At 37.3% G+C, this 26,003-nt stretch overlaps 1 protein-coding gene across 1 annotated transcript in view; it reads right to left on the reverse strand.

Annotated features, from left to right (window-relative positions):
• Window positions 1-26,003, reverse strand: part of LOC149580102 (protein ROOT INITIATION DEFECTIVE 3-like) — a 287,451-nt gene that overhangs the window by 33,206 nt on the left and 228,242 nt on the right. Inside the window, exons 5-6 of the mRNA XM_089789119.1 lie at window positions 20,164-20,297; window positions 19,857-20,010 (exon numbers count right to left, since the gene is read on the reverse strand). Coding sequence (XP_089645245.1) covers window positions 19,857-20,000 — 144 coding nt within the window. The 5' untranslated portion in view covers window positions 20,001-20,010; window positions 20,164-20,297. The remainder of the gene's footprint in view (window positions 1-19,856; window positions 20,011-20,163; window positions 20,298-26,003) is intronic.

The raw sequence follows: 26,003 nt of genomic DNA on the forward strand, positions 1-26,003 counted from the left end.
TATCGAGCATGACACAATAGTCAACCCCAATATCTTTCTAATCCTGTTGGGAGAATAATGAAGCGGCAGGAATGTTAATAAGATAGTCAACAACATTAGTTAATTCATATACGTTTGTAATTATATCTGCATATATATATGTATGTATGTATGTATGATTATATTTGAATATCTAAACATACAAGAATAACATAAATATCCACATAAGATTCATTAATAAGTCTTTATAATTTATGTTCAACTACTCTATACATCAACAATCTCTCACTTCCAAAATGGCGAACAACAAAGAACTCCAATAGGAATTTCCTTAATAAAACCTATTTGAGTTGGGGATATAAATTCATTAAGTAGACCTCCTGTTCTTCTAGCAAACACATTAGCCACAATCTTGTAGGATAAATTCAATAATGTTATGGATCTCCAATTCTTGACTTAAGACTTGTCACCACCTTCAGGTAATAATTTGATAACACTTTTGTTAATGTCAACACCTAGTGACCCTAGATTTAAGGTGTAACAAACAGATTTTCATAACAAAATAAAGGTGATCTAGAAAGAGTTTTCATTAACTAATTATTGAAACGGAATATCTTGAATTCCTTTTCATGAGACATTAACTTATCTTAACTACTAACGATTAATTGAGATAACAAAACCAAACTGAAATAACTGTAATAACGTTCAACTAAAATAATTGTAATAATGATTAACTGAAATAACTGTAATAACAACCAACTAAAATAATTGTAACAATGATCAACTGAAATAACTATAATAATGATTAACTGAAATAACTAAAATAACACTTTACTATCTTTTCTTGCATACAAGTAAAGTAAATGCATAACATGAAATAGAAAGAGGAACATACGAGAAGTAATTGGTGAGTCTTTAATTGGTTGTGCAAGTCTCATCTTTTGGTAAGAAAAGAAGCATTGACTTAGGCTTAACCTCCCAACCTCAGACCATATTCATCCCCACACAATCTATTGAATAGAAAAGCCTTCCCTACCCTGAGATCAGGCTTGGGATTTAGTCCAGCCACCTGAGCATTCCGGTGTTTAGAATGTCAGCATGGTTATGGACGGACATGTTTGAATAACTAACACTACTGACATCAACTGATCATAGATGGCAAACATGCCCTAAACAAACTTGCCCAAGGTTTTCGGATGGGTTCAATGACCCGATCACCACTACTCAACTTGACAACAGGGGAACAATAAGTATGAACATGCATGAGCTATTAAATGATTTTTTAAAAATAATTTAGAATTGTTATGTCATGTTTGACTTTTATTTCCATGTTATTGCAGATTTCCATCTCACCTCTTCACCTTTTCCATGGCTATAGAGTTGAGTCCCAGGTGTTCGAATCTTAGAGCAATCGACTATGTCTGTTGATCTTCAACTTGATATGAGAACATTACATGTTTTCAACATATCACATATTTGTGACCTGAGAAAGATAATCTTTGCAAAATAAATACCTTGACATTCAGCAATAAAATAAAGATGTGAAATCATATCATGAATAATTGGTATTGACCTATCATGTGAAAATCTAACTTAAGGAGGAACTATTTGATGATATCAAACAAGGATGATGTACGACATTTCAAGTATTTGTAGCTTACTGCTGTAAATACAATGTTGTGATATCTAATAAAAAGAATATATTATAAATCGATTGGATATGTTAAGTCTTGGTTGGACGCTAATATTCAATTCCTTCGCGGAATTAACTTCAGGCACAGATCTCAATGTGATTACCAATCACGTCTTCAGCAAAATATTAATGAAATGGCAAAATCATTGCAAGGAAAAATGCAGAGAGAGTTATTGGGTGGAATAATGTTGCTCGTAGTCTCTCACGGCTTCATAATATAAATAAGTATTCAAAAACCTTTTGGCTTCCAAGAAGCCGTAACTTAAAAGAAAGACCTTGGCTTCTTGAACACCAATATGCCAAATGTGCTTTATCGGTTACTAGCAAGAATTTGTATAAATATGGAAAAAGATTTGAAGGTTATAAATCAAAAGTAATTACAATATATTTGTCTACTTGCACATAGATGTATTTATGAGGTGGCATCATATTATTTATTTTATAAAAATAATATTATGGTGTCACTTTTATTCCTATATCTATGTGCATGTACATACATATACGTTATAATGATGTGGAAAGGTCAATCAAAAACCATTTGAGGTACGCGTTATTTTTAATAAAAATAATTAATGTTTTAAATGCTTAGTTAATAGCTCATGCAGGTCCATCGATTGTCTCCTGATGTTTAAGTTGCTAGGTCCTTACCAAGACAAACATCATACTTGTCAACCCGATAATTGGACTAAGCTAGTATCCCATTTCGTTGATCCTGTTTAGCAATGCTTCTCCTCTTCATCTTCTCTTGCAATCACCTGTGCAAATTTTTCCATGATAATAACAAGTTCCATGATAAATCCATAATAACATTTAATGTAAATAAGGAATTTAATTATTAGCCATAATTCCAAAATCAAGCAACTGCTAATCATCACATGACAAGCAATGGATAACGACCATCATCATTAAACAATTAACATAATGAATACAACGGATATATTTAACCACTCTTTTCACATGATTATGAATGAAAGTCCATTCAATTCAATAAATTAAATTAGGTCATAATTTGGGATGTAACAGAAGGCATCTTCATATAATTGCAAGAGTTTGGGGCCAGGAGGCTAACATGGCTAGGTGATTTATCATTAGCTAGAGAGAGAATTGCATTCTGTAATGACCCTCCTCAAATCTGCTCTCAAAATATGCTGATGAAAGCTCAAGGAATTTTATCAAACAATTCACATGCAAGGGATGTATGACTGATATAGTATTTCAGCTGGCTTTAAATGACTTTTTTTCAATTTGCATCAATGAGAATCTTGTGCTAGAAGACTCCAAATGGACTATACAATGGCCTAACATGAGTGTGCTACTAATTTTGACAATATTCAGTGCATATATATGATCTAAGCATGAGAAATGAACACCTACAGCCAACTGACATTTTTACAAACAGTTGGTGTGCAAACTAACTAGCTGATAAATAATGATATTGAATTGCTTAAATGATACCATCAAGTATTATCTTCTAAATTTGCAATGAAATTTCTAATGAAATATGGTCAAGACTTTGGCATTTACATGGATTACAAAATGATAATGTTGGTATAATACACACTTATAGCTGAAACTTATAACACCCTAAAAAATAATACTAATAAAGGAACCTGGTTGTAGATGGCGGTAATAATTTTCTTCAATGCTGCCCCTTCTGCTTTGCTTTTCTGATTTCCTTTTTCGAATTGCTTTTTCAGACTATTTTTTCGGCCTGCATTTTCGGTTCTGCTTTTTTGGACTGCTTTTTCGGCCTGCTTTTTCGGTTCCTCTTTTTCGGACTGCTTTTTTGTATCTGCTTTTTCAGACTGCTACCGTGTTGAATCTCAAGACCATATCTTTCAATAGTGTCAAGATTTCCAGCTTGAAGGGATTTCGTCCTGCAAACTATTAAGACATAATCTCCAGAAAATTTCCCAATTTCTTTGATATTTCCAAGCATGAATAAATGAGAGCTATCCTCTTCCTTTTAATCCCTTCCTCACTTGCTCCACGCTTCTGTCTTGCCAATGTGGGATAATACATGAATTTTAATATTACTTCTTTTTTTCCTTTTACAAAGTCTATGTATATACTCAAAAGGGGGACTCTTGATTTTTTTATATAGTGACTTTATGAAATATTATAATATTTAATTTAAATAGTCACTTTACCGTTGTAACTTCGAACATTAAAATAATATACCAAATAAACTCGAAATCCCACATATAATAGCTCATCAGAGAGAGCCCAACAAAACGCATCTCATCCTATCAGTGAAAATTGAAGGCACTGCATCCCCCTATTGGCTTACTAAAAATAGTAACTCTTTCCGAAAACCCAAATAACAAACTCCGTTTGGCCTGTAATTAAATTTGACTAGGCCAAATAACCTCAGGATCCCTTTTGAGGTCTTGGTTAGCCCTTGGGACCATACAAGAATGGGCTAACGACAACATACCTCCAAATTGGCTAAGTAGGGGACATTAAAATCCGCCCCTCTTGAAATTGCTTGTCCCCAAGCAATCTCAACTCAGGATGCTGAATAATCTCCTCTGCCTCCCATGTCACATCCTCAACTATTAAGTTCCTCCACTTTACTAGGTACTCCCTGATAGCCCACCTGCAAAGCACCCTCTTCCTCGAGTCAAGTATAGCCTTAGGAACCAAGATAAGCTTTCCCTCATCATCAAGAGGTGGCAATACTACTGAAGGCACCACATTGTGGCCCAATGCCTTCTTAAGGCGTGACACATGGAACACATTATGCACTTTACTGTCTGCAGGCAACTCCAACTCATAAGCTACTTCGCCCACTCTCCTGATTACTTTGAACGGTCCATAGTAGCGTGGTTTCAATTTCTCTGCTCCACTCTTCCTGAGAGAGGACTGTCTATACGGCTGTAACATGAGGTACACCATGTCTCTTACCTCAAAAGACCTTTCAACCCTGTGCTGATCAGCATATTGCTTCTGCTGATTTTGTGCCTTTTGCAAATTTTCCTTCAAGGATCGCATAATGTCCTGACACTCCTGCAAAATATCCTTGGCATTAGGCACCCTACTGTCCCCAAATAACAAATCCAGAAAATTAGGAGCATCATACTCGTACAGTGCCATGAAAGGGGACATTTGAATAGACATATGGAAAGAGGTATTATAGCAGTACTCCCCTAGATGTAGCCACTTCACCCAAGCCCTCTGCTGCCCGGCAATGTAGTTTCGGCGATATCCCTCAACCCACTTGTTCACTATCTCTGTTTGCCCATTGGTTTGGGGGTGGTAACTGGTATCGGAGTGAGCTCTGTTCCACATAACTTGAACAACTCCTGCCAAAAGTGGCTCATAAATCTGCTATCTCTGTCACTGACTATGCTTCGTGGTATCCCATGTAGTTTGAATACCTCTCGAAAAAATAGTTCTTCTATTTGTGTTGCTGAATACGTAGACGAAATTGCAAAGAAATGTGCAAATTTCGTCAATCTGTCTACCACAACAAAAATACAATCCCGACCCTGTGCTTTGGGGAGGCCTGTGATGAAATCCATGGAAATGCTACCCCACTTCTTCTCTGGTATGGGTAGGGGCTGTAGTAAACCACCTGGAAAGGAATGTTCCTGTTTGTTCTGCTGACATACTTGGCACTCCCTAACAAACTGAAGCACTTCTGTTTTGAGTCCTTTCCAAGTGAAACGCTCTCTCACCTGCCGATATCTCTCAAAGAATCCAAGATGTCCAGCCAATGGTGAATCATGAAATGCCCTCAAAATATTCTGCTTCATAGCAGACCCGGGTACTAAATAAATCCTTTTCTTGTAGATGATCAGATCATTTACAATAGTGTATTGACTATCCTGAATAGTTCCTTCAATAACACTAGATGCCCAACTATCCTTGACATACTCTGCCAAGATCAACTCTCTCCAATCATCCATGACTATCCCAATAGCAAGCAAATGAGGCCTTCTGGATAAAGCATCTGCAACAATATTTTTCTTCCCTTTGACATAGACTATGTCAAAATCATAAGCCTATAACTTACCCATTTCTGTTGCCTATCATTAAGATCCTTCTGTCCAAGGAAATGTTTCAAGCTGTTATGATCTATTTTTACTGTGAATCGGCTCCCTGCTAAGTATTGCCTGAACTTAGCTAGCGCGTGCATGATAGCTAGCATTTCTTTATCATAGATGCTGTAAGTTCTCTCAACACCTCGTAATTTTCTGCTCTCATATGCGATGGGATGTTTGTCCTGCATGAGGACAGCTCCTACGCCCTCTCCTAAGGCATCACATTGTAGCTCAAAAGGCTTGGTGAAATCTAGAATGGCTAAAACAGGACATGTACTCATCAGCTCCTTGAACCTGTCAAAACAATCCTGAGCCCTCTCTGACCACTTGAAACTGTCTCTCTGTGTCAAATCTGTAAGTGGTGGTGCTATTTGTGAAAATCCCTTCACAAATTTGCGGTAGAACCCGCAAAGCCCAAGAAATCCCTTGAGTTGTGAAGTGTTCCTTGGCGGTGGCCAATCCAGAATGGCCCTAATCTTGTCTAGGTCAACCCGAACACTTCCTGCACGAATAATATGCCCTAGATAAAGCAACTCTATCATCCCGAACTTGCATTTACTCATCTTGGCATATAATGACTCCCTCTCCAGAATGCTGAGCACTACATCAATATGCTTCAAATGTTCCTCCCAAGTATGGTTGTATATCAGTATATCATCAAAAACGATCAACACAAACTTCCTCAACTGATCTCTGAATACTCTATTCATACAGGACTGGAAAGTGGCGGGGGCATTAGTCAACCCAAAGGGCATGACTAAGAACTCAAAATGTCCGTAGTGGCATCTAAAAGTTGTCTTCTCCACATCCACCTCTCTAACCCGTATTTGGTGGTAGCCAGATCTCAAATCAATCTTAGAGAAGTAGCATGCATTGTGCAATTCATCAATAAGCTCATCGATGCGCGGAATAGGGTATCAGTTTTTGATTGTCTTCTTGTTTAGCTCCCTATAATCAATGCACATCCTCATTGTACCATCCTTCTTCTTTACCAATACTACTGAAGAAGCGAAAGGACTCTTGCTTGGCCATATGTGCCCCATGTCAATCAACTCCTTGATTGCCTTTTCTATTTCATCCTTATATCTCTTTGGATGGCGGAAGGGTGTGATGATGACTGGCTTAGCCCCTTCCTCTAACTCAATAACATGCTCGATTCCCCTATCCGGGGGTCTCCTTGGAGGTATCTCACCAAACACCTTAGTATGTTTGGTTATTATTTTTTGTACATCAGGTGGATACTCCTGTTTATGCTGCTTTGTCACCTCAGGCATTACTTTGAACTCTGTTGTCCACTGCACCTGGTCATGTCTGAAGAAACTCTGCATCCGCTTGAGTGACACCACTCGAAGTCTTCCATCTGACAGACCTCTGAGCACTATCTTCTTACCATTTGCCTCAAACCTCATTTCCATTTTCTAGAGGTTCAATGTAAACTCTTCCAGAGATTTCATCCAATTCATCCCAAGCACCATATGCTGATCACCAATGTTGACAGCAAAAAAATCTCCCACCATGTCATAATCTCCCAAACGAAGCTGCAAGTTGGAGATTTTCTTGGTACAGTCAATTTTGAAGCCGTCGGCAACCATCACCTTAAATCCCTTATGCTCTTCTGTATGTAGCCCTCTGTGTGACACATACTTTTCATCAATGAAGTTATGTGTTGCCCCTGTATCAATGAGTGCCACAAATCTTTGTCCATCCAAAGTTCCCCTAACTCTGAAAGTAATGGCCTCCTGTATACTGGACAACTGAGCTATCGTGCTTTCACTGTGTGCTTCCTCATGTGAAGAATTATCTCCATCTGATTCTGATGACTTCTCTAAATCTCCATCCACTGACTCTTCGGCTGAAAAGTACTCCATCTGCTTAGCTTTTTCTTTCAATGGACACTTATGTGACAAATCCCAAGGCTCCCTGCAATGAAAACAAAGCTTCTTCTTCCTAAGATCATTAAGTGTCTCATTGTCAAACCTCTTGCTTTCCTCCTTAGGTGGCTAAGCCTCTCTATGAAAAGGTTTACTGTCCTTATCTTTCCTCGAAGGGGAACTCTTTGCCTGGAATTTATTTTTAGAAGCTGAAGAGGAATCCATGTCACAAGCTTTCTTAATGGCCTCCTGCAAATTGGGAGGGTTGAGAGCTTTAATCCACCCTCTCAACGGATCAGCTAACCCATCCATAAATAGAACCAGTATCCTCCATTCAGATACATCTGTTACTAACACTGCAAGTTTCTGAAATTCTGAAATGTATATTTCCAATGATCCCCATTGTTTAAGCTGAGCTAACTCCTTGAAATGGAGTTCTGGATCCTTCTTGTCAAAACGTTCAATCAGTCTCTCCGTAAACTCCACATATGAGGTAATGTGTGCATGACCCATAGTGACCATACCATGATGCCACCACTCATGTGCTAACCCATCCAGATGAATTGCTGCATACTTAATAGCTTCTTCCTCAAGCATAGGGTTCAATTGAAAGTATGTGTCAAGCTTTTGAACCCAAGCTCTTGCTGTAGACTTCCCCGAGCCATCATAATATGGTAACTGAAGTTTCCCTACTTTCTTCCGTAGCTCATAGCTATGGTTCTTGTCATGTCCACGTGGCATATGTTTCATCCGCACATCCATATACTCCCTAAAGGTAATTGCAGCAGTAAAATCTGGACCTCCGGCTTCCCAATCTCTCCTCAACTGGTCCTGTATATCAGTGATCTGGGGCTTTGGTATGGGTTGCTCTGGAGCTCTAGGAGGAAATGGGGGAATCATGGGCCTCAAACTCACTATCCTAGCTTGCTGGGGTGCATGACCGAAATTGTTCCCAACTTGTTCACCTCCATTATGTGTCCCATCCTGATTATTCCCATTCTGATTGTTACCATTTTGATTATTACCATTCTGATTATTTCAGTGTTACCCCAGCGCGGGGGTGCGGCAGTGCGGGGGGACGTCGGGACGAGTTTCGGGTGCGGAAAAAAAATAGACTCAATTTGGGGACGTCGGGGGTGCAGCAAGGGTGCGGCGGCGGGGGAGCGGAGGGGGAGTTCAGGGGAGGGGGGGAGGAGAGGGAGTGGGGGGAGGGGGTTGCATAGTATAAATATAATATTATTAATATATATGATTGAAAATGCTAATTATGAAATGATACTTCAATATATTATATAACAATGTAACATTAACATATCAAATATAGTTGACTACAATGAATAGAGAAAATTAAAATGTGATTCACAAACCATAAGTTCAAACTTGAAACTTGAAATTTCATAACCATTACTATTACTAATGACCATTTGACAAATTAACTTAGTTCAAGATGCAAGATTCAAAATTCATTGTTCAAATATGATTTTATGAATATCATATATCATAAAGATGCTCATGATGACAATGAGCTGAATAGCATGAAACAATGAAATAATAATAATGTATCATAGTCATATCAAAGTGAGTATAATCAACAAAATGACAAAATGCCAATAATCAGAATGGATGATTCTCAAGTGCTCTCTAATCATCCCCTATGCCAAAGTCCTCATCACTGGAACTACTAGACTCCTCCTGGGTAAGATCCTGATCCTCTAAAGGAACACCAACTAGCCCTACATTGGCTTCTGCATCGGCATCCTCATCAATCTGAGTTGGATCCTTTGGCTCCACATGCCATCGTGCTGTAGGGCTCTCCTTGTACTCGCGTGTCTTGCGATCTTTGAGCCGCAAGTGACCATGTACAGCAACCAGCTTCTCCGCTCTCTTAGAGGTAAGTCTATTCCTTTTAACAGAGTGAATGAAGCTATAGGTGGACCAATTCCTCTCTGCAGTTGAGGAGCTAGACACCTGAGATAACAAAGTTGAAAGTTACAATTTACAAGTTACAAACAAAAGTTCATACAATTTGTAACAAATGATAAATGGTAAATCAATGATTAATAATTATTGAATCAATGAATCATAAATTAAAATCAGCAAGGTAAAACTCTTCAAGTTAAGATTATAAAGGGCTGGAATTAGTTATTAGTATTACAAACCTGAGAAAGCAGTTGAATGGCTAGTGAGGTGATCTTTAACTTTTGTGACCCATGACATTTCCACCACAAAATGGGATTCTTTTGTGCCATGCTTTTGAGATCCACCTTTGCAATATCCGAGTATCCTACAAGTTACAAGTTTTAAAGTTTACAACATAATATTAAAATTATAAATAACTTAAATAAAGTTATAAGTAACAATTAATTACTAAAAGTACTTATAATTATAAAGAGTTTAGAGCACTGAATCAAGATTTAAGGATTACCTGAAAGACTAGCAAATTCGGACCACTCGGTGCAAATCTCACTAGCAGTCTCAGTATCATACATTTTGGCAATGCATCGAAAGAACCCATTCTTCACCTCATCATCCTGAAGTGGTGTGACTCTACCAGGCCTAGGTATGTACCACTTCGAGTTCAATGCATAGGCAGCCATGTGCAAAGGAGTGTTCAACTTCTCCCACTTGCGGTGAATGATAGGCTCAATGTGCTCCGTATAGAATGCTAGAGTGGGGTCTCTCTCACGCACAACAGCCCTCATCTGCCCAAGCATGGAATCAATGCACTCATAAACCTCTCCAAGGCTAGGTGAATCTGCATCTCCATATCTGATCACCTGAAACATTAGAGTAATGATGGAGACTATGTATTTTGCATCACTCCAAAACTGATCACTCTTCACTGTCTCCTTTACCCTCTTCCCCTGCTCTGTTCTAGACTCAGGCCATCGATTCCATTCTTGTGTCATAACCATGAGTTGCAATGGCTCTTACAACTCAATCATTCTCTCCAAGAGAATATAATATGATGCATACTTGGTCTCAACTGGTTTCAAGAATTGCTTCTTTGTGAAGCTCTTGAAAAGTGCATGTGATGTATGGTGATTGCAGATAAACATCTGCGCCTCTCTCCCATCATTAACCACCTTTCTAATCCACTCTATTTTTCCCATGTCTTTGAGTGCATTGTTCATGGCATGCACACAACATGGAGTCCACCAAATATGCCTATAAGCTGCCTCAACAAGCCTCCCTGCAGCTTTGCACACATGTGCTGCATCTATCACAACTTGGACCACATTTTGTGGTCCAACCTCCTCAATGGCTTCCCTAAGCACATGAAACTGAAAATCAGCATCTTTACGATGCCTTGAACAATCAACTACCTTCAAAAAATATGGGCCCTCCGTGCATGTAACCATAATGTTGATGAGTGGACGATGACTAATGTTCGTCCACCCATCCATGATAATGCTGCAACTTGAGTCCATCCAACATGCTTTCATTTGCTCCATCAAGATCCCAACCTTGTCATAGGCTCTATCCAACACTGTAGTCCTCAGCTTGTGGTCACCTGGTGGCACATATGATGGCTCTCCCTCATTCACTGCCATGGTCATCATCCTCACAAAATAGGGAGATCGAGCCACATGTGTAGAGATGCCATTGGCAAAGAAGAAATCACCAACAACATCATCTAACCGGTCCCTTGCATGCATGTTAAATAAATGAGCAATGGGGTTACTATCAGTACCACTTGCAGTTGCTTTTCGTTTCCCCCTATTGTTGTCCCCTGCTGAACTGTGTGTAGGTGAGGAGAATGATGGTGTAGGTGACATAGTCCCTGCTCTCTGATGCAAGGTACGAGTAGATGTATCTCGCTGCCCCTGTAACTGCTATATATGCTGTACCTGTTGCCTAGCAGACAAAGATCTAGGCACTGGAACAACACTATCATCAGGAATGCCCCATAGTTTATTTACTTCAATTCTGTATCTGACATTCTCAGGATTTGATAAGAACATGCATGGGTTCACACCATAGCCACTCCAAAAAAGGAGGTGTGAATTAACTCTTGTAATGCTGCCAAACCATTCTGCTCCACATATATTGCACTTCCATTTGCGTGTGCCACCCCCTGAAGGTGTAGGGCGTGTAATTTTTGTAGCAAATTGTTTAAGAGGGGACTTTGGGTCATAAGGACCCCTAGCATACTTCCTCAAAATCTCTGGAGGGAAATCAATAGAAGGCACCTCTGGTGCAACATAAGGAGGCTCTTCCTCAGGCTCAGATTGACCACCTACATCAGGCCCATGATCACTTCCTTCAGGCTCAAGTTCAGGCTCATAATCAGATGCACTTGGCTCATTAATTTTCATGTCTTCTGCACTTTGGTTAGATCTAGAAGCCATTTATAAAACTGCATTTCACAAAATGAAAGTAAAATTATACAAATGATCATGATACATTTCAGCCCAAGTAAAAATAATTTAAAACTTAAAACTTTACTATTTAATTTTAGCATTTACTATTTAAAAATTTAAAGTATTAAAAAATTGAAACTAAATACTAAAAGAAAATATTAAATAAAAATATGCAATATGGCATATGCTGAAATGTTTTACTAAGTTACTCTCAAGTTTCATTCTTGATTCTTGAATCTTGTTGATAGTTGAATCTTCTTAGTTCTATGATTTTTTATTTTATTATCTATATTAATTTTTAGTTTTTAAATTTTTTCATTGTTCTTAAAATAAAAATATGGCAATATGGCATATACTGAAACGTATTTTACTAAATACGTTTCAGCATATGCCATATTGCCATATTTTTATTTTAAGAACAATGAAAAAAACTAAAAATTAATATAAATAATAAAATAAAAAATCATAGAACTAAGAAGATTCAACTATCAACAACTAAATACGTTTCAACATATGCCATATTGACATTTTTATTTTAAGAACAATGAAAAAAACTAAAAATTAATATAAATAATAAAATAAAAAATCATAGAACTAAGAAGATTCAACTATCAACAAGATTCAAGAATGAAACTTGAAAGTAACTTAGTAAAACTAAATACTAAATACTAAATACTAAATTTAAAAATTATAAATTGATTTTTAAAACTAAAAAAAAGAAGTAAAATAAAAGAAACCCTACCTTGAAGGCTCGAACTTGAGGAGACACTTGCCAAATCAAACTTTCTTGCTCCTCTTGCTCCTCTTGATTTTGCAATCCCTTGCAAAACCACCCACTAATCTCTCACAAGCTCCTCCAAACACTCTTTCTCAATTAGCTCCTTGCTGCTCCAAAATGGTGAAATGAAATAATGAAATGAATAAGAGATCTATTGGTCTTATTAAGCCTTCAAATAGACTACATGGGACCCACACCCAATTAGGGTTAGCATATTTAAAAAACAAAAACAAAAAAAAAGCAAAAAGTATTGTTTTTTTTTTTAAAATTGGGCCTCTTCTCGACACACCTCGTGCGCACCCGGGAAGCACCCCGCGAGCATCCGTGGCGCACCCGCGCACCCGGGAAGCACCCGCGCACCCGGTGCTCGACCGGTGTGGCGGGGGTGCGGCAGGGAAAAAGCCGTGGGCGGGGGTGCTTGGGTGCGTGACGCACCCGCACCGGGTGCGCCAAGCTTTTGACCCGGGTGCGCATTGGATTATTTCCTCCACCTATGTTAGCGTTCAACCCCATTTGACGAGCCATCATCTGCATCATAAGCTCCATCTTCTGATTTTGTTCCTGTGCCCTCTGTTCTGCTAATCGCTGTCCCTATGCCAAGGTCTCTAATAACTGTAAGAATCTTTCTTCTCCAAGATCCCGAGCATTCCTGTCATCTCGGTCACCCATATTGATGTCTTGATGAAAGAATACCTCCTCTATGTTTGTATGATTGAATTCTATGTCCACCTGCACGGATGAACTAGACTGTTCGCTCTGCAGGTTTGAAATCCTATTTTGTCTTGCTCTAGTATTGCGGAAATTATAAGGCCCCTGTCGCATGCTCAAACATAAATGCTCTAATTTTAGTGTTTTGACATTTCGTCAAACTCTCCCTTCTATCCGGCTGTTCCAAATTCCCTATAAGACCTACACAAGATGGCAGGACTTATAGCTCTGATACCATTGTAATGACCCTCCTCAAATCTGCTCTCAAAAAATGCTGATGAAAGCTCAAAGAATTTCATCAAACAATTCACATGCAAGGGATGTATGACTGATATAGTATTTCAGCTGGCTTTAAATGACTCTTTTTCAATTTGCATCAATGAGAATCTTGTGCTAGAAGACTCCAAATGGACTATACAATGGCCTAACATGAGTGTGCTACTAATTTTGACAATATTCAGTGCATATATATGATCTAAGCATGAGAAATGAACACCTACAGCCAACTAGCATTTTTACAAACAGTTGGTGTGCAAACTAACTAGCTGATAAATAATGATATTGAATTGCTTAAATGACACCAGCAACTATTATCTTCTAAATTTGCAATGAAATTTCTAATGAAATATGGCCAAGACTTTGGCATTTACATGGATTACAAAATGATAATGCTGGTATAATGCACACTTACAGCTGAAACTTATAACACCCTAAAAAACAATACTAATAAAGGAACCTGGTTGTAGATGGCTGTAATAATTTTCTTCAATGCTGCCCCTTCTGCTTTGCTTTTCCGATTTGCTTTTTTGAACTGCTTTTTCAGACTGCTTTTTCGAACTGCTTTTTTGGTTCCGCTTTTTCGGACTGCTTTTTCAGTTCCGCTTTTTCGGACTGCTTTTTCGTATCTACTTTTTCAGACTGCTACCCTGTTGAATCTCAAGACCATATCTTTCAATGGCGTCAAGATTTCCAGCTTAAAGGGATTTCGTCCTTCGAACTATTAAGACATAATCTCCAGAAAAATTTTCAATTTCTTTGATATTTCCAAGTATGAATAAATGAGAGCTATCCTCTTCCTTTTAATCCCTTCCTCACTTGCTCCACGCTTTTGTCTTGCCAATGTGGGATAATACATGAGTTTTAATATTACTTCTTTTTTTCCTTTTACAAAGTCCATGTATGTACTCAAAAGGGGGACTCTTGATTTTTTTATAAAGTAACTTTATGAAACATTATACTATTTAATTTAAATAGTCACTTTACCGTTGTACTTCGAACATTAAAATAATATACCAAATAAATCGAAATCCCACATATAATAGCTCATCAGAAAGAGCCCAACAAAACGCATCTCATCCTGTCATTGAAAATTGAAGGCACTGCATCCCCCTATTGGCTTACTAAAAATAGTAAGTCTTTCCAAAAACCCAACAAACGAACTTTGTTTGGCCTGTAATTAAATTTGACCAGGCCAAATAACCTCAGGATCCCTTTTGAAGTCCTGGTTAGCCCTCGGGACCATACAAGAATGGGCTAACGACAACATACCTCCAAATTGGCTAAGTGGGGGACATTACACATTCTCTACTTCTTCAAGAGTTATAGGCATTTGAAGCTTCTTAGCTTCATTATTTGAAATCTTTTTTGGGATAAGCTTGAGACATTACTCTAGATTAGATTTATTATTCTCATTAAATTCTGAAGTAAAAAGATCCGTATAGAAACTGACAAAAGCATCTTTAATGCAACTTGGATCATTAGTTAATCTGGATATTATCAATCAACTCTCTTTTATGTTTGACTCTAATGATAATTAAAAAAATTATGGTGCCTTCATCTGCATCCTTCATCCTATTCATCCCAACTGTGGTTTTCTACCCTTTTATCTTCTACAGCTGGGTTCTTCTTAATTGACATTTAATCCCAACTAGCCTCTCTTCCAACCGAGGATTACAACCCTTAAGTTGTAATTCTTTTTCAATGGAATTCAAGATGCTCTATAATAATTGTTCCTTCGTAGTTCTATCAATAGCTTTTTTCTTATGAATAATCCGGTATAATTTCCCCCAAGATTCCACATATCACTAGGTTTCAGCCCTTCATTACAAAGATTGGTCATCATTTTAATTGCATCATCATTCTCCTCATCATTAAGCAAGGAAGTATTAAGTTTAAAACTTACTTTTTTCTTCTTCCTACTATCTGATAAATTGTCCATAAAGACATTAGCATAGATTGGGCGATGACCTAACATAGCAGTGCAAGAGACACGAATAGGGGCATGTGTGTCTTTTTTTTCAATAGAGAATATGTGATCCTCTACATAGATCCTATTCAGTCGACAATAGACTCTTTGATATCTGGATTGATTATTGCACCATGTGAAACAAATATTAGAAAAAGACTTGTTCTGAGGAGTTAAAGGGTCAGAAATTCTAAACTTCTTGTCGAAATTAGACCAGAAAAAGTGTTCATTTCCTTTCCAGCAGTGAGCATTCCCCTCACTCTTATCCTCTTTGTTTTCCACCATATTGAAGTCCCCAACAAAAATCTAATGTGCTTTAGGTAGGCCGTTAGATAACCATTCCCACAATGTTGCATGGTCCCCATAATCATTAGGGGCATAGATATTACATACCACAAGTGAAACATCATTGTGTTGAAAAATAACCCACAAGGCTCTATGACAACAAGAGGAACCATTTGAGGTAACCTTTTTAGCTCATTGTGGTCCAACCAACATAGCAGTGCCACCTTCACCTCTAGAGTGATTAGAGTCAAAACCTATAGATTGGTCCCAAATAAATTTCAAAATGGTATCTTAATTTCTTGCAGGAAGATAATATCTTTAAATTTGAGGTTGTTGCACCATTTTCGTACAATATACTTCCTGTCGGGCATCTCTAGACCTCTCACATTCCAACTGTGAATGTGCATCATTTAGATTGTAGATATTTCGAGTTATTATACAATCTATTAAAAAAATCTAGAATATCTTTTCCATTTTTCCTACTATCATTAGAGAGAGACTATCTCTCAATTGTTTTCCTCTTTTTCTTAGAAGATTTATTCGTGAATTCAGTAAATGGCTCCTCATTCACAGAATCAACTGTGATACCATTGTTCTTTTACTATTGATTTTAGGGTCCCAGTTAAATCCTTATCTCTATTCACTAATCCATTAGAAGTCTACCTAATACTCTTAGCTCTTTCATTAATGGTGTTAAGAGCAAGTTTCTTTGCATTAAGCTTGGGTGGGAGTGAAGCTTTTTCATTAACCCCGACATTACAATTTTCAATACTGGAATTTGGTTGACAATTGCTTAGAGAATTGGAGATATCAGAGCCTGAAGTTGGCATCACTTCAAAAACGTTTTCAAACAAAGGGTTATTCAAGATAACATATTTACCACTATCAATAGTCTCCTTAACTGCATCATTAGGATTCTTGAGAGAATCCTTATTAGCATGCAATACATCAACCCTAGAAGGATTATTTACATTAGAATCGTTAACCCTAGAAGAATTATTTAAATTAGAACCATTCGTTTTAGACCAGCCCAACTTACCACCATCCTTAGAATTAGGTTTGATGCTATTGTCAAATGTAGGGTTCTGCAGTTACTGAGAGTCAAACACTCATTTTTGGTGTGACCATTCTTTTGCAATGAAAAAATGACCCTAAGTTTCCTAACAAAGAAACTTCCCAAACATTTTTTTCTTCTATTTACATTGAAATAAGGTCCAGGAATTCTAAATCAGGCGCTAGGGCAAGCAAAATCCTTGCATTGGGATGAGGTAGAGTATACCTAGCAAGCTCAATTTGTAACATTGAACCAAGAGGTTGCACAATTTGTGCAATGAAAGGCTAAAATTCTAGTTGAAGATTCTTAATTTCAATCTAATGGGTGGAGAGAACCATAGCTTGCTCAACCTTTCCTTTGGTCGGTCACTAAAAGGCCATAAACAAAGACCAACCCACATTCCAATAATTCTTTTTCAAGACTCTTTCCTGCATTCCATGTGATTTTAAAAATACCACAAATAACCCTTTTTGAATCATTCTACAGAAACTTACTTGAATTCCTAAACTTTCTTTCCCAAATGTTAGCAATCCAATCATCAAAAAATTTGCGCAAAGGCAAGGAATCTTTATCTAAGCAAACAAAGGAAATAGCAATGTCTTTCAACCACAATCGTTCTTTCCTAATGGCCATAACCATGTCTTCATTAGGAGAAAGAGAGAGTTATAAAGTTATGGGGAGTCGTCTTACCATCTCGACAGTTTTCAGTAGTTCCATCTTCGACTACTCTCCCATCCAGTCTATCTCCATTGGTTGTGGGTCCTTTAGAACCAACCTCTTTCCTACAAAATACTCCATTAAAAGTTGCCAACAACGGATATCAAGCCTAGATTGTTCAGAAAGCACTGCCATGTATGACGACCTAACATCTCCCTTATCATTTTCCAGTGTTGCCTTATCATGGCCACTTCAGTAATCATGATTCAAATGATTCCTATCAATATCCATCCCTGACTCTAGATCATCATCATTCTGCAACACTCTCGAGTTGCACACCGGTGAACCAGGTTGGAAGCCGAGGGGACTCGGCCTCGACGACATGATATCTTAGACCCTAACCTAGTAGGTAGAGCACAAAAAGAATAAACAAAACTGAGGATGAACGAAAGATAATTGCAAAGGACACCAAAAAAGCACACATAAACCAAAGAAGGGCACAGAAGCCATGTAGAGGACGAAGGCGAAGCCACTGGGTCTACACCATGTACAGCTGTAGATGATACACACCTCACTGGGTGTCATACAGTTGTAGAGCTCGATCAATTCTCTCCCTATGATTGAGAATCATCTATTTTACCATTTGTTCTTTTGAACAACTATTGATTTTAGGGCCCCGATTAAATCTTTATCTCTATTCACAGGTCCATTAGAAGTCTTCCTAATACTCTCAAGTCTTTCATTAATGGTGTTAAGAGAAAGTTGCTGTGCATTAAGCTTGGGTGGGAGTGAATCATTTTCATTGACCTCGACATTACCATTTTAAGTACTCGAATTTGGTTGACAATCGGCTAGAGAATCGAAGATACCAGAGCTTGAGGTTGGCAGCATTTCAAAATCATCTTCAAACAAAGGGTTATTCAGGCTAACATATTTATCACTATCAATAGTCTCCTTAATTGCATCATTAGGCAAAGCTTCATTAGGATTCTCGAGAGAATCCTTATTAGCATCCAATACATCAACCCTAGAAGGATTATTTACAGTACAATCATTAACCGTAGAAGAATTATTTACATTAGAATCATACCTTTTAGACTGGCCCGACTTACCACCATCCTTAGAATTTTGACATTACTATATCAAATCTAAGGTTGTGCGAGTTACTAAGAGCTCAACACTCTTTTTTGGTGTGACCATTCTTTTTGTAATAAAAACACGACCCTGAATTTCCTAACAAAGAAACTTCCTAGACAAATTTTTCTTCTTCTAGTTCCACCGAAATAAGGTTCGGGAATTGTATATCAGGCACTAGGGAAAGAAAAATCCTAGCATTAAGATGAGGTAAAGTATACCTAGCATCCTCAATCTGTAACACTGAACCAAGAGGTTGCACTATTTGTGCAATGAAGGCCAAGAATTCTGGTTGAAAATTCTCTTCAAAATGAACCTTTTAAAAGAAAATCCTTTCATTAATAAGGCCTTGTCAATCTCTAGAAATATATATGATAGGTCACAATAGAATTCTATAAAAATCTAGTTACAATTGCTATGGCTACACAAAATGTATTTCAATTACAGCTCAACAGTGTTACCAAGGTCTAAAACCAAGAAAAGTGCCCTTCTCAAGACAAAAAAGCATTTGGTTTGGTTAAGTTTCATTTCACTATGAAAATAGCCTTTTAATTGTGTTTACATAATTGCTGTTATAATTCCTTTATCTATTTTACTTAATCTGCCATTAATTACATTTTGGCTTCTGAAAGAAAAGAAAATAAAAGATAACCTCTCATTAATTGGGCCCTACCATTCATTGTACAGTCTTGATATGTCACCATACTATTCCAAAGAAGCACAACAATTATAGCTACAAAAAATATATCTACATCTCACCTACTCCTTTAACTACAAATGGACCCAAGTAAATCAGAAAAGACCTTCGTGTTGGAGTAGTTAGGTATTTTGTCTTGCCCTAGTTTCAATTCCTTTAAAAAGCTGATCATAAAGCCTTTTTGATTTGGCCTTTTTTCAGTCTACTTTAAGAACCAAAACAATCTTACTATATGATTTGTATACTCATTTTTGTTCCTCTTTTTTCCAATTTACATATTCTATGTCCTTAATTAATTATTTTCTTTCAGTAGAAACTAAGCTTGATTTGATTCAGAGAGTGCACCTTGCATGTACAATCCAAAGAACAAGAGATAAGAACTGAGCTAGATCCTCCAGAGCTTACTACAAGATCAGTTATTGAGCTTCTATGCTCATACAAGGAATGCAAACAAATTGAGGACATATCTTCTTGCGCATTGTCTGCCATATCCAGCAAACTGCAAAAACATAGTCAAAATAACAAATAAGCTTTATAATTTAACAAGCAAAAAACATGAACTACAAATGCTCATGTCTACTATCTCCCCAGATTCATGCCAATTTTGTTGATGACATTTGAAATCCAATGCAATTTAAATAAGATAAGGTACCCAATTACAAGCCAAACATTGATTACACCATCAACAGCACCAGAGATTAGCAAAGAGTTGTCATCTGAAAATGCTAAACAACTAACAGATTTACGATGAGCTGACAACTGTTTACATAACTTCCCATTCGCCACCTGTGAAATTTAACATGTTATGGCAGATATTAGATTGACTACACAAAATAGGACATGTAACTAGATAAAGCTCATTGTGGAGGTCATCAATCACACAATAAAAGAGTCTCCATTATTACTATCATTGACTCATCCAAAATTCAAGCTAAACAATTCAAATTAGAAGAGTTTTCCATCATATAAACATTTACATCCACCGTTAATATCAACATGTTAGAAAGCCATGATACAAAATACTTGATAGAATCATGGAATTATAGTCATTGCCAGATGTAATGTATCATTCTTTAAGTACATGAGCAATGTGACTTGTTGAATGTTATAACAGAAATAATCCCAAAACATAAAATAAATGTATAGGTGGTTAACAAATCAGACATGCTAGTGAGTAGCACAATATTAAAACCACGTCTAACACTTGATGAGAGCACAATTATATTTAGAAAGGGGAGCTGAATCAGAATATTACAAACATTCACATTTTCAACTTAAGAATCAGAAATTCACAATTACACCAATTGCCCCATATCAATAACAAGAAGACAAGTTTCCCTTTGAAAGCCTTTCGGGAGAAAACAACAGGAAGAAATTTCTTAGTTAAAACTCTTTTACAAACATAATAGGCACCAACCTACTGGAGACACCAATTCCCACAATTAACTTGTAGGTACCAACCTACTAGAACACCAACCCCCATTGCCAAGCACCAGCTTAGCAAGAGACACCAATCTCTTCTTAACTCAATCACAACAAAGTCTGTCTTCCTGCAAAATTGTTACCAATCTGCTCAGATCCTCCTTGAAGTCTTCATCCTTACTTTATATTATTTTAGGAGATAAATCGTGAAGGAAATGCATCACATCAGCATTATTGAAAATACTTTATAATAAGAAGAAGCTCTTGGAGGAGGAGGATCTAAACTAGTGCATAAACTATCATTCTTATTTGCTTTCACTAAGGTATCTTGTTAAAATAATAGCTTCAGTCAGATAAATAATGGATGATAAAAACAATACAATGATTCATAGATTATATCCATGTATATACATCAATATACATTGTGTATATTGATGCATATACATACATATCAAATACCCAATCATTATATTGATTACAACAATTGTTTATCACCCACGATAATCTAATTATCATTTCTAAATATAAATGTGAGCTATTGATCTGCTTTGATCTATTTCTATTGCCTCTTATGTGTATCGAATCTCAATATCCAATTGATATATCAGAAAATGTTTTATCTAACATATCAGATCCGAGTCTGATTATATATGTACACATTACCAATGATAATCTGCATTAGTTTCATATGTATTAGCGCCGATTTGAATCGGTATTGTGAAGATAACAAACAGTTGTTATTTGTGGAGAGACATGTCAATGAACAGACATGTCTCCTACCCACGTGGAGACATGTCTATTCATTTGCATGCGTGCATATAAATATATATCTTGCCCGATCAGCCTAGAAGGCAATCACAGAAATCAATAAGGAAGAGCCATTCTAGAGTTCGATCTCTATCCATATTAAATTTTGTTAATACAGTAATCAGAATTCATCATTCCCATTTCTCGGGCTCATTTCAATATTGTGAAATATAATACTTATCTTAATTCTGATTATAACCTGCAAGAGAAACAATTAATTAGTAACATTATTATTCAAGAAAATTGAAAAGAGATACATATTCAAGTCTACAATAAATCTAGTCAACTTTAACATGGTAACAGAGCCTTGCTAAGGAAGATCCAATTAGATTTGAGAGTTCAGATTATTCAAAACATAAATTCTATCTTGAAAGTATAATCACATTCTATTCTTCATAATGTCAAGTGTAATCAGATTTGATGATTGGCTTGAAGGAGCAACCAACTTTGTGTCATGGAACTTTAAAGTGATGATGATATTGAAAGAAAATAAGCTAGATTCATTTGTGAAAGGAAACATGTCTAAACCAGAAAATGATCCTGAGAAAACTCAATGGATCAAGAACAATGAAAAGGCTATGAGATTTATTGTGGATGCAGTTAGGGACAATATAGTACCTGTTCTATCAAAATGTGATATTGCATACCAAATGTTTAAATCTCTTGAAAATACATATGAAATAAATGACACTAGCAGAATCCTTGCATTGAAAAGACAAGTTCACCATATGAAAATGAATAAGGAAGAATCTGTCACAGCATATTTTATGAGGATCATTGAATTGGGAGATCAACTTCCAACAGTTGAAAATCAGATTGACAATAAAGAGTTAACATTAGTAGCTCTAGGTGGCTTTCCAACATCATGCAAATCATTCATTCAAGGAATAAGTGCATGGTCAAAACGCCCTAAATTTGATAGATTGAAAAAAAAAATCTTACAAGAATTCAGACTAATGACTAGAGGAAAAAACTAAAATCTCATAAATGAGGATATTCATGTATTAAACACTAACTCTCATAAGAAAGGAAAGAAGAAGAATTTCAAAAGGAAGAAAAATAGATATGGAAAAGAATCTTCCAAGAAGAGGAAGGCAATATCTCAAATACAATGTTTAAGATGTGATCAATATGGACATTATGCAATCAAGTGCCCTAGTAGAACAAAACAAGCCTCTTTTGTTGAAGTTGGAAAAGCTAACATAGATCATAAATTAAGAGAAACATGTTTATTATTCAGCCTTATCAAGCCAAGTTTCAAATCAACTCAACACCTAGACGATTGATAGTGGATCCTCACAACACATTATAGGATTCAAAGAACATTTAGACACGATGGTAGAAGAATCTAATGTAATATCCTCCCCTGATTTGAACTTTGACTTGCAGAAATTTAACTTAAGGAATATTGTCAAACACTTTGTATGCAAACTCATAAAGCTGATTTCCTCAATAAATTGCTTTCCAATGAGTAGATTTACGAACAACTATGAAGTGACATTAAAATGCATAATACACATCATAACATTTTCACAAACACTTGGCACACATTCAATAGTATATGAAAAATCTGGAAACTCTTTCAATCTGCTAATAAAGGGTGATTTTTAAATGTAGATGTGCACTTACAGCTGCCTTAAAGGCTGCAACAACTATTCAGACTTGTATTCAACAATTATTATGCAAAATATCAAAATTTGACAGAAGAAACCTGGAATTAGTGGCCGTAGTATTTTGCAGATGTAGTCGGCCAGCCCTCCAAACTTCAAATCAGCCGGAAAAACAAGTAAACTTGATACCAACACTGTTCACACCGTACTGTAGCAAAATACTGTTCATGCCAACTGTAGCAAAATACTGTTCATGCGGCACTATAGCAATAACTAACTTCAGATCTGCACCTCAAACCCTTGTAAATTTCTTTATGCAAACGCCCCAAATGAAACCCAGTGTGTTTCCTGAAGTGAAAACACCCTTGATCTTCCTGACTGTGTCTTCCAACAGCGAAGAGAATGCTAGCAAACAAGGATTCCGTCCTCCAAGCTCGATAATCAAATATCCAGCAACATAACATTAATCTTCATCCAAGCATACAAAAAAAAAGCTCTTCCATTTCTTTTATAGTGTTCTCACAAGAGCTCAATCCTTCGTTTTCTCAATGTGGGATAAAACATAACTCCCTTTATGTACCTTATGTCTCCAATGTGTTATAAAAATAAAGGGAACTCTTTTAATTTAAATATTTCTCACAAACTATAGTCTATGCATTAATAAAGTTAAATATTTAAATTTAACTTTATAAAATGGCTTTATCAATGCATAAAAAATCTTATCAATGATAAATAAGTCTTCTTGTCGATTTTAAACAATTACCATCGACATACCACTGTGACTGAATGTCCGACCATGTCCAAGATGACTTACTATAAATAGTAAGTATGCCCAAAGTTGCCTCAGAACCCCTCAGAAAGACCTGCAACTGAAACTGTCTAGGCCAAATGGCCTCTAAGCCCCTTTAATGTCCTAGTTAGCCTACGGGACTGTGGGGAAATAGGCTAATGACAACATCATGCTATGAATGCTAGAAAGGGGACATTACAGTCCGCCCTTCCCAAAATTGCTTGTCCTCAAGCTATTTCAGCTCTGGATGCTACAATATCTGCTCATTTTCCCAAGTAGCATCCTCGACAGGTAGGTTCCTCCACTTCACTAGATACTCCCTGATAGTCCTCCTGCGAAGCACCCTCTCTCTTGAGTCAAGTATGGCCTCGGGAACCAAGATAAGCTTCCCCTCATCATCAAGAGGTGGCAATACTACTGAAGGCACCACATTGTGACCCAATGCCTTCTTAAGGCGTGACACATTGAACACATTATGCACTTTACTGTCTGCAGGCAACTCCAACTCATAAGCTACTTCGCCCACTCTCCTGATTACTTTGAACGGTCCATAGTAGCGTGGTTTCAATTTCTCTGGTCCACTCTTCTTGAAAGAGGACTGTCTATACGGCTGTAACATGAGGTACACCATATCTCCCACCTCAAAAGACCTCTCAACCCTGTGCTGATCATCATATTGCTTCTGCTGATTTTGTGCCTTTTGCAAATTTTCCTTCAAGGATCGCATAATGTCCTAACACTTCTGCAAAGTATCCTTGGCCTTAGGCACCCTACTATCCCCAAATAAAAAATCCAAAAAATTAGGAGCATCATACCCGTACAGTGCCATAAAAGGGGACATTTGAATAGACATATGGAAAGAGGTATTATAGTAGTACTCCCCTAGATGTAGCCACTTCACCCAAGCCTTCTGCTCTCCTACAATGTAGTTTCGAAGGTACCCCTTAACCCATTTGTTCACTATCTCTGTCTGCCCATCAGTTTGGGGGTGGTAGCTGGTACTCGGAGTGAGCTCTGTTCCACATAACTTGAACAACTCCTGCTAAAAGTGGCTCATAAATCTATTGTCTCTGTCACTGACTATGCTCCGTGGTATCCCATGTAGTCTGAATACCTCTCGAAAAAATAGTTCTGCTGTTTGTGCTGCTGAATATGTAAACGAAATTGCAAAGAAATGTGCAAATTTCGTCAATCTGTCTGCCACAACAAAGATACAATCCCGACCCTGTGCCTTGGGGAGGCCTGTGATAAAATCCATGGAAATGCTATCCCACTTCTTCTCTGGTATGGGTAGGGGCTATAGTAAACCACCCGGAAAAGAATGTTCTTGTTTGTTCTGCTGACACACAGTGCATTCCCTAACAAACTGAAGCACCTCTGATTTGAGTCCTTTCCAAGTGAAGCGCTCTCTCACCTGCCGATATGTCTTAAAGAATCCGGGATGTCCTGCCATTGGTGAATCATGAAATGCCCTCAAAATCTTCTGCTTCATAGCAGACCCGGGTACTAAATAAATCCTTTCCTTGTAGATGATCAGATCATTTACGACAGTGTATCAACTATCTTGAATAGCTCCCTCAATAATGCTAGATGCCCAACTATCCTTAGCATATTCTGCCAAGATCATCTCTCTCCAATCATCCATGACTATCCCAACAGCAAGCAAATGAGGCCTTCTAGATAAAGCATCTGCAACAATATTTTTCTTCTCTTTGACATAGGCTATGTCAAAATCATAGGCCTGTAAGTTACTCACCCATTTCTGTTGCCTGTCATTAAGGTCCTTCTGTCCAAGGAAATGTTTCAAGCTATTATGATCTGTTTTTACTGTGAATCGGCTTCCCACTAAGTACTGCCTGAACT

The sequence above is a fragment of the Cupressus sempervirens genome, chromosome 1 (genome assembly GCF_028749045.1).
Source record: "Cupressus sempervirens isolate cs-2001-9-10 chromosome 1, ASM2874904v1, whole genome shotgun sequence".
NCBI lineage: Eukaryota > Viridiplantae > Streptophyta > Pinopsida > Cupressales > Cupressaceae > Cupressus > Cupressus sempervirens.